The 15,921-nt window shown below is 41.4% G+C and overlaps 1 protein-coding gene across 1 annotated transcript in view; it reads left to right on the top strand.

Annotated features, from left to right (window-relative positions):
* Jam2 (junctional adhesion molecule 2) overlaps positions 1-15,921 on the top strand; it is a 53,291-nt gene that overhangs the window by 25,674 nt on the left and 11,696 nt on the right. Inside the window, exons 2-5 of the mRNA XM_048422552.3 lie at positions 2,258-2,323; positions 7,108-7,215; positions 9,684-9,836; positions 14,036-14,232. Of these exons, the coding sequence (XP_048278509.2) occupies positions 2,258-2,323; positions 7,108-7,215; positions 9,684-9,836; positions 14,036-14,232 (524 nt within the window). The remainder of the gene's footprint in view (positions 1-2,257; positions 2,324-7,107; positions 7,216-9,683; positions 9,837-14,035; positions 14,233-15,921) is intronic.

Below are 15,921 nucleotides of genomic sequence, written 5' to 3'. Positions count from 1 at the left end.
TCACCCCGTGGTGGACAGGAAGCAGAAAGCAGGAGACAGGAAAGGGTCAAGGTCAAGTTAGCTCCAATACCCCACCCCAGTGACTTATTTCCTGCAGCAAGACCACACCCTGTAAAGTTTCCAAAACATCCCAAAATAAAACCAGGAGCTGGAGAAACACTTCATATTCAAGCCATAACTTGGGGGAACATTTTATATTCAAGCCATAACCACAGATAATTCTTATAATGGTTAAATGAGTACATACTAAAGAAGCACTAGCAATGTTGCCTGACATCTAAGAACTTAATACATAGAAGGCCACTTGTTTTCCAATCGCCCAGCAGCTCAGACCGGAAATAACCACACAGAAACTGTATCAATTAAATTACTGCTTGCCCATTAAATCTAACTTTTTTATTGGCTAACTTTCATGTCTTAATTTAATCCATCTTCATTATTCTGTACATCACCACGAGGTCGTGGCCTACCAGCAAAGTTTCAGTGCATCCTCTGGGGGCACTTCCACGGCTTCTCCCTGATTCTACCTCCTTTCTCCCAGCATTCAGTTTTGTTTTCCCCACCTAGCTCTGCTCAGCCCTATTACAGGCCCCAAACAGCTTCTTTATTGACCAAAGGTATTCACAGCATACAGAGGGGAATCCCACATCACCTCCCTTTTTCTGTTTAAATAAAAGGAAAGTTTAAACTTTAACATAGAAAAATTACATACAACAAAACAGGTATCAAGAATTATGGTTACAATATTTATATATACTTTATCATTTATTACAACTAAGGAAAACTATAACTATAACTATAAATTCTTTAACTCCATCAAACACTCCAGAAGGAAGTAATATTACCTAACTAAACAGAAGTGCATTGTAAGCAACTTCCAAAACTTTAGAATTGACAGAGACATCTCACTGCTGGACTGTCACCCAAAGTTCTTCTAAACATTTTGGGGGGCCTTAGTCCATCAAACCACATTAGTCTGGAAGGATTTTACGGGTTCTCATCCTCTGTGGAAACAAAAGAAGAACCTCTTTTCCAAAGTAACATATCCTTAGACCCAAATTATGAAATCATGATACCTTTAAAATATATATGGTGATTTAGCTTAGCATACAGAGGGGAATACAGAATACAGAGGGAAATCCCACATCATTGACCATTATTATTATTGGTGTTTTCTATACCAAGATCCATGTTGGCCAACTCACTTCTTCTTTTACAAGTCTGGGAAGCAGGTGTATTTTAGTAATGGTGGTTTCTCTCAAATGCTGTCTAAGCTATCTATTTTTTCCATGTCTGTCCTGACCAGTGTTTATTTTAAGGTGATGAGGCAAGGTGTCCCCTATTTTTCTTTTGCTTGATTTTGGGTATTTCCATACCTTCTTGAGACAAGGAACACGGATGTATGTGAGAGCAAAAAGGACAAATATTCAAAGCACTTTAGTGGATGGCAGAATTCTCTGCCTGTATAGGTGTATCCTGGGCAAAGTGTGAGCTTTTGGCAAGAGTAACCCTGTGCATTGTGATGTATTTCACTGAGATGAAATCTGTAGAATTAAAAGAAAGTTTGCAACCAAGCTAGTTGTTACTTTTGCCCATGAATGTGTGGTAGAAGTAGAGAAAAGAGGTACAGGTGTCTAGAAGAAAGGGAGGCTTCTAAGTTTCATCTCAAAAGACATATCAAAACTAATAATAAGTATTTGTGAAGGTTTTTTTGATTGGTTTTGGTTTTTGTTTTGCAAAAAAAAATGGTAATTGAGTCAACGAGAGAGTAAAAGACTATATAAAAAGAAGATAGTTGAGTCTTCTCTGAGAGGCTATCTTTGAATGAATGGATTTGTGGGTGGGTGGGTAGGTAGGTGGATGGATGGGTGAATAGGTGAATGAATATGTGGGTGGGTGGATAAGTGCATAGATATGTGGGCAGCAAGTGGATAGATGGACAAATATGTGGATGGTTGGGGATGGATGGTTGGTTAGATGGTTAAATTAAGGGCATGCTCGTTTTCAGGGGTGCTGAGGAGAATGTACTTCCAGCTATAGATTCTGATTGAGAAATGCTAAAAGCCCAACTCACCATACAGAAAATGAAAGTGATATGTGTGGTATGGTTTCCCTAATTTGATAATTTATGCTTTATGTGTTCTGAATTATGCAACAATTGTTACTCAGGTTATGCTGGCTTATTGAATGCTGTGTCCCACTCAAACATTTGAAAACAGACTTCCATATTAACTATCCATCTGTTTTACTCTTTCAGATCATAAGGCAAATGGACTTTCGGCATCAAAAGACCACCAAGAAGTTACAGTAATAGAGTACCAAGGTATGGCATCTTAAAGGTTTGATTGGATTGGTTTGTTTACATACTGTCCCCTTCCCCCGTGCACGTGTGCACGTGTGTGGGTGTGTCATCCACAGTGAGAGGACAACTTTGTGGAGTCAGTTTTCTCCTTCTACTTTTTCCCCTGGATTCCAGGGATCAAACTCAGCTCTTTAACTGCTGAGCCATTTAACTTGCTGCCTGCTTACATCTTATTTTCTGCTTGTATGGTTTGTTTGGTTCTTGTGATGGCATTTATTATCAGTCATGATGCTGGTAGTGGATGCTATTGATCATGTACTTGAAGTTTCTGCAGTGGCCACGCTGGTAGCCATCTTATAGCCATCAGGTTTTGGTCTGTTCACCTGAAGAGGAACTTTTGGCCTTCAGGCACCCTATCTTCAAAGATGAGCAAGATAAAGGTGGGGTAGAAACTCCATTAGGTCACCTGGGCAGTACACAATTAGGGTGGTAAAACAAAAAGCACTCAGATAATTCTACTAAGGCCTTGAGGTTGTGATACACTATGTAATGAAGCTAATAAGGCACACTGTATTGCGGGACAATTTCAAATGAGGGAAGGTGGCCAAGAGGATATAATTGCCTGAAAGTGAGTTGGACTCTGGAGTATTACAGGAGGCCAAACAGAGCTGGCAGCATGCAAGAAGGGAGGCTGGGAAGGCTCAGAGTGTGCACAGCAGGAGAGGGTGACCTGACCTCAAGAGTCCATGAAATTCAACCTTCTGCTCACATTTCCAGAGGCGCCTACCTAGGTCCAGGCACATGCGGTGGGTGTGCATGCATGCCTCAGCTCTTATATCTCTGTTAAATGTCACCATTATGTGCTTTAGTCTTACATTACTTGTAAAACATTGTGGAAAAATTCATATGACTTTAAAATCTGATGTCTTATAATGTAAATACTTCAGTGGTATTGAGTATATCGAAGATGTTCTTAAATCACAACCTTCCCTAGACCCAGAACATTTTCTCTACCCCCAAAGTGAAATCCTGTCTTCACTCGGTTTTTCTCTTTAAAGGCGTGCTTTATTTTTAACATGGAAAATCCTATAATTTATCGCAATCAAATGTTAATCTCAAAGATGAAGTTACTGTGCTCAGTGAGAAAGTACTTCATGCAAGGCCAGTGCTTACCCGTGTACAAGGTGCTGGATTAATACAGGGAGAACACATGTGAACACACACACACACACACACACACGGGGGGGGGGGAGCAAGAGCGAGCGAGCGAGCGAGAGAGAGAGAGAGAGAGAGAGAGAGAGCGCCAATCTGACTCCAGAGTAAATGTTTACCATTTTCTTCATTCACTTTTTTTAATTGTGTTACGCTTTAGTTCTGTTTTATCTGCTTCTAATGTGGCCCTCCATTAAGCAAAAATCAATTCGTAGTTTCTCCCATAGTTTTCTTTTGTTGGTGGTGGTTTTTTTGCTTTTTGTTTTTGCAGTAACTTTGAGTCTGTGACATTCTGTGATTTGTTTACACGAAACACATTTCATTCAGGTTTTTTCCCTCGTATTTCTCTGATGTCAGAGAATTATGATGTTATGAATTAATCCCTGGTTCTCAGGGCTGCTGGTCTGCCCCATTTCCCATGGCGCTGCCAAAAGCAGATTAAGCCTGAAATCAGGGCAGCGCTGCCAGCTTGTACATCACAAGAGCAGCTCTCTTGTGTCCAAACCAGAAATTATTAATCAGAGCTTATAGCAACCATTTTCCTGAACAATGTCTTTTTTTCAATCAAGGTAAAACAGATGTTTTGACAACATATTCCACCTTAATAGAAAAGGTTGGTACCTTTTGAGTATTAATGTGTCTTGTGTGAAGACATATGATTTATGTCAATACTACTTCTTTTACTATTGAAAACAGAGGTAACATTTTAGTTCAGATTTGGGCAATGTAAGCGTAGCCTTGTGATGATGTCATGTGGAGGTGACCTCACTGTTTTTCCCCATGGATGAAAATACCAGGCCATTTACGGAGCACATGTTACTTGCAAGGGATAAAATATATCAAACACACACATACATATTTTTATATACATAATTTTGACAAGAATTATTATTTTATCATTCCACTAATATGAGCATGATGCCCCTATTATCTCAGGCCTAATATATGACCAAGGTCTAACCTGTCGCCTGTGCTGTGCTGGCCAATGCTGACCCATGTCACCATAACCCACAAGCCACATATGGAAAATTATGCCTTCTGGGAGTTTTAAATTTTGGCTGGAGAAAAGGGAGACTTAACATCTAGGTTCTTTATCCTATATGTTAGCCTTACTGGCACTTTTACTATCTGTATTAATATCCTAGGACTGTCTTAACAAAATACTACAGACTCTAAAGCAACAGCCTGTTCTCTGACAGTTCTAAAGGATGGTAGCTCAAGATCAAGGTGTTGATGTCTTAGAACAGTGGTTGTCAACCTGTGCCTCCTGGCCGGGTGGAACAACACTCAAACAGGGGTCACCTAAGACCATCGGAAAACACAATATTTACATTAGAATGCATAACAGTAGCAAAAAATAGTAACACAATATACTTTTTGTGAAGTAGCAACAAAAAGAACTTTATGGTTGGGGTCACCACAACATGAGGAACTGTATTAAGGGGTCACAGCATGAGGAAGGTTGAGAACCACTTTGTTGGGTTTCTTGGCCTTGACTTCCCTGTGCAGGACACATTCTCAAAGACTCTTAGAACTAAGTTTCCTAGCTTCTAAATCTTTGATCAGATGTTACCTTCTAAAAGAGATCAACTATGCTATGTACACTGTGCCCTTGTCCCAGCAGTCCTCCACCTCCCCTGTTGCTTCTCTCTTCCTTATCTCTGACCTTCTGGGTTGCTTGTTGGACTGACTTTTCTTGCTAGATTGCAGATCCCAAAATCCAAAGGATCCTTGCTCTGCCCAAGTACAAGAGCAATGCTGGCCCCACAGTATTATTGGACATATTTTGGACAATTGGATAGATCACTTCTTCACATTACATATGTTCAGTAAGAAGGAGACGAACGTGAAGTCACTAGTGTAGGAAAAGTCATTGGTCACATTTTCTAATAGAATTTCCTCCTGTTTTTCCCACAGGATAGTGTACATGTTTAGCTAAATGTATGAAATTGTGTGGTGCAGTATCAAATTATCTCTCAAGATGTAGGCGTAAGACAGAGAAACACTGAAAAGGAGTGTGGGTGTGTGCATAACTGTTGGAAAACTCAACAAAATACAGGAAGGAAACCTATCTAAAACTCAAGACTCCGGAAGTTACCACCCTTTCTCCTTAATCAACAGCACAGAACTGTTTCCTCAGACAGGTCCCTTAGCACATATTTGTCTTTGGAGCAGAGCTGTAAACACCTCTAAAATGATCACTCCATGTAGCGTGAAAGCTTAAAGCTTTTATCATTCAAACATATGCCTATAGACTTTTTGTTCATGATTATGCAGATGAGATATGGGACTCTTTAAAAATGACATTAAATATTCTTAAACATCAAAATCAGACATATGGAAAAGATTTGAACATTTTATTCAGTGAAAGTTCCTGTGCTTTTTTTTTTTTAGGTCAAACCACATGCCTTATGGTTAAAGATACTCAGAAATATGAAGCATTTCCAAAATATAAAGGAGCCTAATTGAAACATACTTGTTTTTTTTTTTTGTGGGGGGAGGATGGGGTTTTTTTGTTTTTTTTTTTTCAATACAGGTTTCTCTGTGGCTTTGGAGCCTGTCCTGGAACTAGCTCCTGTAGACCAGGCTGGCCTCGAACTCACAGAGATCCACCTGCCTCTGCCTCCTGAATGCTGGGATTAAAGGTGTGCACCACCACCGCCCGGCGAAACATACTTTTAAACTACTTCTAGCCGGAGCTTCTGCTTGGCAGCTTGGAGAACTACTGAGACCAGGGCTGAGTGACTCTCCCCTAGTCATTTTGTCTGGACAGTCAAAAGAGGTGACTCCCTCGGAGGCTCAAGGAATTCCTTAATGATCCAACTGTGGTCAATTTGCTGTTACAAAACTGAGCATCTTTTGCGACACTGAAATGAGATTGGTGCGGAGACTCGTCTTTGAATCTCCAGATTCAGGCAAAGTTATAGGCAGTCCTTTTGCAGTAGGAACCTACAATTAGTATAAGGCTGTATTAGGTGTATATAGAGTGAGTCACCAGGGGGAATGTAGCCTGTGAGGAACTTCTGTGCATTTTCCTAGCATGCCTGGGATGGACTAAGGGTCTTTCTTAGGTGAAAATGTTAAGTACTCCCCTTGGCCTCCTTCTTGATGCCCATCATCATTGCCTGAAATGACACTGTCTTGCCTGCATCTGCCATCAAACTTCAGACTCCTCAGATGCCAATACTTAGACCAACAGTAAATAATTAGCCACAGCAGCTGTTTATTAAGTACTAACAATTTTTAGGCTTGCATGTTTCACATAAATTGCTGCTTTTGAAGACTCACAATTGTGTGAGTCACTATCCCATTTATTGATGGAAACTCAGATTCCAGAACTTGAATTATGTCACATAATCATTACAGAGAACAGTTGTCATGTTCCAAATTCATCTTTGGGTGAAGCCAGCATGGCACCTACTGATGTGATGTATTTATGTCTCTGCGTGTGACTGGATGGAGATGAATGGATAAAAGGAAATGCAAAGAAAATTATAAAAAGTCATTTTAAGATGTTTTTAAAGCTTTTTAAATTAAGTAACATGTAAGATCATAGGAAGAATTAAAAGGCACATTTTCCCTATTGTTTCTAGAGGCTATTTTAGCTTGTAAAACCCCAAAGAAGACGACGTCCTCCAGATTGGAGTGGAAGAAACTGGGACAGGGTGTCTCCTTGGTTTACTACCAACAGGCTCTCCAAGGTGAGACACTTAGACTTGAAGAGGTCAGCACGAGAGGATGTCAAGTGCAGCCATATTCCTTCATTTACAATGGGAACAAGACATGACTGATTACTAAAAATGTGTTTCTGTAAGTGTGAGATGAAATGAATAGTGTCTGAGACCTAAAATACAACAGTTACAAAAACCAAACAGGGCAAAAGTAGGTGAGTTCCACTGAGTCCTGGGATCCTTGGTTGCTTAACACAAAACACAATTATTTTGCTGGCCTGGTAAACTAAGCTGTTAGTAAGGAGAAAAACACTAATCTGACTTTGGACCCATATGGCGCTGCATTCCTTTAATCTTAGCACTCTAGAGGGAGAGGCAAGCAGATCTCTGTGTGTTTAAAGCCAGTGTGATTTGCACAGCAGGACAGTCAGGACTACAAAGAGAGACCCTATCTCAAACAAAACAAAACAAAACAAACAGAAGATGAGATTGGGATTAGGGTTGCTGCCCAGGAATAGCAGCCTTACCATCTTCCCTGATTCCCTCTAGAAAACAAGCCTACCACTGAGAAGCCTGGAAAGTTGGGATGTAAAGTGGGATATTATTTGTATTTTAATAAATAAATCTTGCCTGAAGACCAGAGGCAAAGCTAAAGCCACTAGAAGTCGGGTAATGGTGACACACACATTTAATCCCAGGATTTGGGAGACAGAGGCAGATGGATCTCTGTGAGTTCAAGGCCACCTTGGACTATACAAGATAAATGCAGAAACAAGTCCAGGTGGTGGTGCCTCACATCTTTAATCCCAGCACTAGAGGGAATATAAAATGAGAGGAGAGAGAGGCTTAGGCTGCTTAGTTGGCAGCTGCCCAGCCTTGGCAGAGGTAAGACTCCTCTAGTGGGCTAGGCTGCTTTGCTTTTCTGGTTGTGGGGTTGGACCCCAGTTTTTGTCTCTGGGTTTTTAGTCTACGCACTACAGAGACGTGTGGACTGTTAGATATAAACGGAATCTGGAGAGTGGGAACACATAGACTGCCAGTTACAATGGCAGTTAGCAAGTACTTTTCATTTGTTGTATGTCTTTCATTCACTCTCTACTCTTCTTTCAGAGTCTATAATTTATTACTAATTAAAATGTGATGATGGTGGCTGAACTATGGCATTAGTTTGTGTGCTGGTAACTTTTCTGTCGCTGTGAGAAAATACTACAACAAAAGCAACTTAAGGAAGAGAGGGCTTATTTGACTTTTTGCTCCAGAGGGAGAGAGTCTATCACAGCAGGGAAGGCTGGGCAGCTGGATCAGGAAGCTTGCTAATCACGTTTTCATCCACACACAGGAAGTCCAGGGATGGATCGCCTCCAGCTATGCTCCACCTCCTAAGTGCTTGATAACCTCCCAAAACAGGGCCACCAACTGGGGGGCCAAATGTTCAAAGTCATAAGCCCATGAGAGACATTTCTCATTAAACCTCCACACTCATTGAAGGGCACATGTCTTTAATTCCAGGCACTCAGGAGGTAGAGGCAGACAAAGCTCTGTGGGTTCAAGGCCAGTCTGATCTATATAACAAGTCATGCAAAGCTATGTGATAAAAACCCTATATAAAAAACAAATTAATAAAATATTCCATCAGATTCTACTCCAATAAGACAGGACTCAAATTTCAAATGGCTAATAGGACAGGTATTTTCACATCCATTTACTACAGCTGCCAATTTAGGCACTTGCATATTATATAATCCCATTTTATTTTATTTATTTTTCATTTTATTCCATATACTTACTTGGGGGAGTGGGGGAACACATGTCATCTGGAAGTCAGAGAACAATTAGCAGGAGTTTCCTCTCCTTCCACCATGTGGAACTCTGGGATGAAACAAATTATTTGACTCTACAGCAAGCACCTTTACCCACTAGGCCATCTCACCAACTCACAAAAAGCCCACTTTAATTCACTACTTATAATCATCAAAATCTAATCAAGATAATATTTTTAAGGTCCTTTCCATCTACATAATCTTCTCTAGTATTACTTGAATGGCCACATATAAAATTCTGTTCTGACCTATTAAATCAAACTGTTCAGTTTTGAAAGCAGAAATAGATACTAGACAGGTGGCAAAGCAGGGATTCAGTTGAGTTCTTTAAAATCAAACATGGTGCCAGATGTAATGGTACACACCTTTAATCCCTGCACTCAGGAAGCAGAGGTGGGTAGATCTCTGTGAGTTCAAGACCAACCTAGTCTAGTTAGAGAGTTTCAGGCCAGTCAAGGCTACATAGTGAGACCCTGGGAGGGACGTGAAACTAAATAGTATTTAATAGTCTAAAATGTCTTTCAAATACATAATATGCATGTGTAAATTCAAAGTTTAAATTTAAGGTTTTACAGAAAAACAAATGCTTTAATTTGGAATGAAATAACTTGAGGAAGACATTGCATGAAAAGTTGCTTGCATTGTTTCTAACATTATTGTCTCCCCCACCCCCAAAAGGTGACTTTAAAGATCGTGCTGAGATGATAGATTTCAATATACGAATCAAAAATGTTACAAGAAATGACGCTGGAAAGTACCGCTGTGAAGTCAGTGCTCCATCTGATCAAGGCCAAAACCTGCAGGAAGATACAGTCACCCTAGAAGTCTTGGGTAATGCGCACGTACATATGTAACTCCTGTCAGCCGCCCCGTCGACACCTCCAGCCCTGGGGGTGAGACACTAACCCAGTCCCAACCAGGAGTGTCACACTCTACAAGTGCCTTCTCAGCAAGACCAGGCTGTTCCCCTCAGCTCACAGGCTGCTGAAATCACTAATTCATTTCCACAATCTCTCTATTTAAGACTGAAGTAGCTCCTAATGGTTCCACTCTGGATCATGAACATTTATTTGCCCAAGATTCTAGGGTTTTGTTGTTGTTTGTTTTTCAGTATTCTATATGGTATTTCATAAGTTGATGGAAAACCAACAGAAGAAACAGCAATTGTAGACGAGCAGAAAAATCAGAAAGTACTTGGTTCAAAAGAGTTAGCATTTATTTGGTAGCTAGCAGACGTTAAGTGCTTTCACATAGTATTTTACTTAATCTTCACTACAAAACTAAATTTAACAAATGAGGAAACAGAAGTTAAACTATTTGCCCGGTGCCACACAAATAGAACAAGTCCCAACCATGTTATCCAGTTGTCATTCAGATCCAGATAAAGTTAACTCCAAGGGTAATATGATTAATCAGCATAAGAATGATTAGTAGCCGCAACAGTTCCTATACGGCAGTAGGTAGGACCATCTTTTCTATGATGTTAGCATACAAAACCAGAAAAATAACCTTTTCTCTTTTAAACAAAAATATCACTCAGAATCTTTCTGACGTAGTACTGGTTCTCAGCTTCGTGACTAAGGTCAAGTATAAAGTATAGTGACATGCTGGTAAAGAGAAAATGTAACTCGGAAACTTTGCAGCCATTTTAGTTGGTATAATCATTTTCTATTGCTGCACAGTAAGTAATCACACGCTATCTTAAGAGATCAGTCCTTTCTGAACTTCTTGTTCTATGGATGGAGAGTCCAGTAGCCAGGCTGGGTTCTACGCAGTGTTCCACAAGGCTGAGATGAAAGTTTTACATGGACTGAATTCCCAAGCTCCTTCTAGGTGTTGGCAGAGTTTTATCCTTAGGACTGTAGGACTGAGATCTCATATCAAGCTACCTATCATCTAGAGTCTCACTCATTTCTCTGAGGCTGTCATGTTCCTGTGACCTCACCCTTTTCATCTTCAGTACAACAAAGGCATGCCTGGTCCTTCTTATACTTTGAATTGTCGCCATTTCCTTCAGTAATTAACCAGAAGAAGTCACCCTGCAACTAAAAGACCCATGCTGGGGACTGAGAGATGAGCCATGAGTGGTTAAGAGAACCTGTTGTTCCTACAGATGATCCTAGCTGGCCCAGGTCCATTTCCCACATCCACATGGGAAAATGACAAACCTGTTACTGCAGGTCCTGATGATCTGCTACCCTCTTCAGGCCTCCATGGGTATTGCATGCACTTTGTGCATATACATACATAAGGGCAAAACATTCATATGCATTAAATATAAACAAATAAATCTTCAAAAGGTCCATGTTGTGTGGCCACATCCTTCTTTTTAATATTACAGATAATAGATTTGGAATCATGTCTTTTTTTTTTAAAACAGGGTTTCTTTGTGTAGCTCTAGTTGTCGTGAATCTTACTTTGTAGATGAGGTTGGTCTCAGACTCACAGAGATCCACCTGCCTCTGCCTCCCAAGTACTAGAGTTAAAGGTGTGCACCACCCTAATCCCCTAGTGACTTCAAATCTTAATTTTATTTGCTGGATTTCTTCACAGTACTTTTATATTTTGAATATCTGAGAGACAATGTGTTCATACTGAAGATGGGGATATTATAGGACTGTCTTGGAATTCGGCCCACCATTGTCAGTCCCAAGTTTTCCAGATTATTAATATTTACTTACTAAATTATTTTACTTCAAATCCCTAAAACCCACTTTTCCCCATCAGACCCCACTTCTTATTTAAGTTTTAAAAATATTTTATAATAAAATAAAATATAATATAAAAATCCACTTCTTATAGTGTCCTACAACCTTTCCAAAAGTACCACCAGCTGGAGAATAAGTGTTCAAACACAGGAGTCCATGAGAGTCATGGCATTTCAGATCTTATTATTCTGCCCATGAGTCCCATACACTTGTGGATATTTTCTAAGGGGAAGTACTTCCGGTTTAACTTCAGAAACCACTAGGCTCATGGCCCAAACACTCTTCTAAAGTCTGAAGTCTTAAATCACTCAAAGGAATCTCTTAGCCATGAACCCCTATAAAATAAAATATACAGTGTTTCACAATAAACATTCCTATTCCAAAAGGGAATAATGGGGTCATGGAAAGGAAAGACTGGGCCAATCAGCCCAAGACAGAATGAAAAGTACCAAACTCCACAGCTCCATGTACACTATCTGGGCCCTTGGTGGTGTCACCTGGACTCAATGACCTTGGGTAGCCCCACTGTTCACTGTTACCTGAGACAAAGGTGGCTTCTCTTTTTGGATAGCTCCATTTGGTGTCTGAATGATTTCTCAGTGAAGGTCCTGTGCGTCTGACAATTCTAATACCCTGGGCTCTCACTTAACTTGGGCTTTACCTCACAGTTTCACATCCAGGCCACACAAGAGCTCCATGCAAAGAATCTGAAACTGTTACACAGCTGTGGGAACATCTTTCTGGGCTCCTGGTATAACTGTCTTTCTCTTGAACCAGAATGCCTGAAAATAGACAGACGGACAAGCAGCACTGAGCTAATGCCAGTACTGTAGCTGGCTAAGACGGGTCCTGACCCTCTTGGACCTCAGCTCTATGTGCCTTTGCTACTGAACTTGGGCAGAAGTCTTTCTTTGATGTCTGCTTTAAAGAAAGACACCTACAAGGCTGTGTTTTCAGGAAGGCTTCCTCTATAGGAATTTGAATATTCACACCATATGGAGCTCTTCTTGATGAGAGTTTTCCGCTCACAGCACCCTTTCTTCCTTCACAGTGCCAGTGTGTTTTACAGCTACAGCTGCTTTGTCTGAACTCACCTTGCCCTCAGCCCGCAATTTAAACACTTCTGTGCTGGTTACAAACTTCACTTGCACATCTTTCCACTTCCTCCTTGTAAATCTGACAAAAAGCACAGCCTGCACACTATGCTGTTTTGAGATTTCCTCAGTCAATCAACCCAGTCCACTGCCTTTAGAGTTAGCCTCACCCCAGTTCTCAGGACACTGGCAGAATGAAGCCAGATTCTTTGTCTGAATGTCATAGTAATTGGTCTCTGATCCAATTTCTGATACAAGGCAAGTCCTTCATCCCCTCAATAGCCTTGTAAGGAAGCACAGTCTTTGTTGTTTACCCATATACTGGCGTTCTTATCTTCCCCACCAGAATAAACCATTAACTTCTGTGTATAGCAGTATAGGGCCTCTCTAGCCTACAGCTCCAAACTCTATTACAGTCCTGCAAATTAGTTCCTAAGGCTTATGAATTGTGTGGTCAGAGAATCTCAGCAATGCTTCCACTTCTTGGTGCTAATTTTTGCTATTACCAACTTTTCACATTTCTGTGACCACCTACATGACAAGGAGCAACTTAAAGAATGCTCATGTTTTGAGTGCATGTAAGCCCAGCATGGTAGAGAAGTCATGGAGATGGGATCAGCTCATCTGCAGCCTTGGGAGCATGAGGCTGCTTGTTCACATCTTGGCAGATCAGAGAGCAGAGGAACCAGGAGCAGAACTAGGGTGTGCACCTCAAGGCCAGTCCTCAGCAGCACACTTGCTCACAAGTCATTCACAACCTTCCCAATACCAGCAGCAGCTGTGGGCCCAGTGTTCAAACCCATGAACCAGCCCATGGAGAGGATAGTTCATATCCGAACCCTAACACCCTACTTTATGAAATTATGAGACTCAGAAAAATACTGGTCTGGCATCTTCAATGCATGACTTTCTAAGCTCAAGTGCAATGACGACTACTTGGTAATAGGTGAGGATAAGGTGAGCAAATGAAGCACACATGAAGTTTTAATAGGTTAGATATAGAAATGGCTGTATCACTTTTACTTACATTCCTCTGGCCAAAACTAATGCATGTAACTCCCCTGGCAGCAAGAAGGGTAAGAAGTATGGTATATTGTATGCCCAGGAAAAAAAGGAAATACATCTAGTGACTAGTGGCCCCTCGGTAGCTCAGGTGTCCCCTCAACCCAGGCTATTAAAACTCATGTTCAGCCAATGAACAACCTCTCCTCTGGCTTCCATTGTCTAGTGGCTCCTGCAGTTCCTTCCTGTGAAGTGCCCACTTCTGTCATGAGTGGGAGTGTTGTAGAGCTGCGGTGTCAAGATAAAGAAGGAAACCCCGCTCCCGAATACACATGGTTTAAAGACGGCACCAGTTTACTAGGGAACCAAAAGCTTGGCAAACACAACAGCTCATACACAATGAATACAAAATCTGGAATTCTGGTAAGGCCGTTTCAGGTATTAAACACTAACCGTCATTGTGATGAAACAAATGGTTATTAGAACCTAAAATTATATAGGATGACAGATCAATCACACTTACTAAGTGGGGAGAGGAGATGGGAGCAGGAGAGAGGATAGCGCATGTACTAAGTGATGGGACAGACATCATGGGAAGTGGGAAATGGAACAGGCAACCAGGGAGCTAAGGTGTGACCAGGAACTTGGGGCAGACCAAACCGCGTTCATGATGGATCAGGCAGTACTCTAGCTACCTCTCGGGCCTGCAAAGTCACTGACCTCAGCCTCAACTTACGCCGCTGAGGAAATGCACAAAAAACTCAGCTGGGGATACACGGACCTCAGTGATAACATGGAAACAGCGACCACAAGAAAACCACGTTAGGATGTTGGGGTCATTAAACTTTCCCAAGGCTCCAGATCTTTCTTTTGCTACAGTTTCTGTGGCTTACTTATCTAGAACCTTAACTTGGATTGTTTTGATTGTTTGCTCCTTTCCTAGAGGGAACTGAGAGGGCTCCATAAATACGCTGTTCACGCTTAATGACATTTTTTATAAAGCATGTTTACTTTTTCATCTATGACTTTTCAGAGCAGAGGTGGGCCAAAAAAAAAAAAAAATCAGGTCATTTAATTTGAAGCCATTTGTTTCCAATCCAAATAATATCACATTGGGTTTTAAATGTTTTGTTTCCAGCAACCCCAAATCACTACCACAACTATTATGAAAAACACTCTTACAGGTAACATTAAAATTCATCTTAGGAATTTTGAAACAAAGGTACAGTCTTTCCTTTTATTCTCTCTGCTAGTGCAGTGCCACATAGAAACCAGATCTTCTGATGCCTAGGAAAGCACACTAGTTCTGTAACTAAATGGGGGGGGGGGGCTGCTGCGCGCAGAATAAGGCCATGCCCTAGCCTTTTCCAGGCCTCAGCAGCAGTCAGCAGGCCCGAGCGATTTTACACTGTGACATTGGGCACAACACCTGCTGTCACACTCTGCTATATTTACTCTTCGGATTTATTTTTTTCTGAGTGGGTGATAAAAGCCCCGAGGCAAGTCTGAAACACTAGGATCCACTCTCCTCAGGGAGCCTCAGCCCTCGGGGTATCTGGAAGGCCATCTCATGCCCATGCACAGCTTATACTGGAGTGAGCTCTTCGACCCCCCCACCCCCCCACCCCCTTCCAGAACTCGCCAAGGCTATCAAAGTACTACTACAAATTAGAAAGCCTTTTATACCAAATTCTTACCTCTCGTCACTTGGCAGGGAGTAGTAAGGGTTGAACTTTCATTTTGTCAGAATTTCCAAATACTCTGAAATTGCTATAATTTACAATCCTATAAACAGCCGTTGAGGTTTCCTGGGTCCAGAGCCACTTCCTGGCCATAGCTCTGACTCTTTGGAGAAGGTGCTGGTGATTGCTCCTGCAGGGAACCCACTGGGACTGAGAAAGTGCACCAACCTTTTCACTAGGGAGCGGTCCTTTATGAATGGCCCTCCCGAAACTAGAGGTATGGAGGAGGCATGTAGCTGTAACGCCAGCTGTTTGAAGGCTACCAGGGAGGATGAGGAGTTTGCAGCCAGCCTGGGAAACATGGCGATATACTGTTGAAGGTAGCGGAGAATGGAGGAAGAGAGACAGACAGATTTCCTCAGAGAGTCTT

This window comes from Myodes glareolus, chromosome 2 (genome assembly GCF_982192425.1).
Source record: "Myodes glareolus chromosome 2, mMyoGla1.1, whole genome shotgun sequence".
Classification (NCBI taxonomy): domain Eukaryota; kingdom Metazoa; phylum Chordata; class Mammalia; order Rodentia; family Cricetidae; genus Myodes; species Myodes glareolus.
This window is presented reverse-complemented; position numbering and strand designations above follow the sequence as displayed.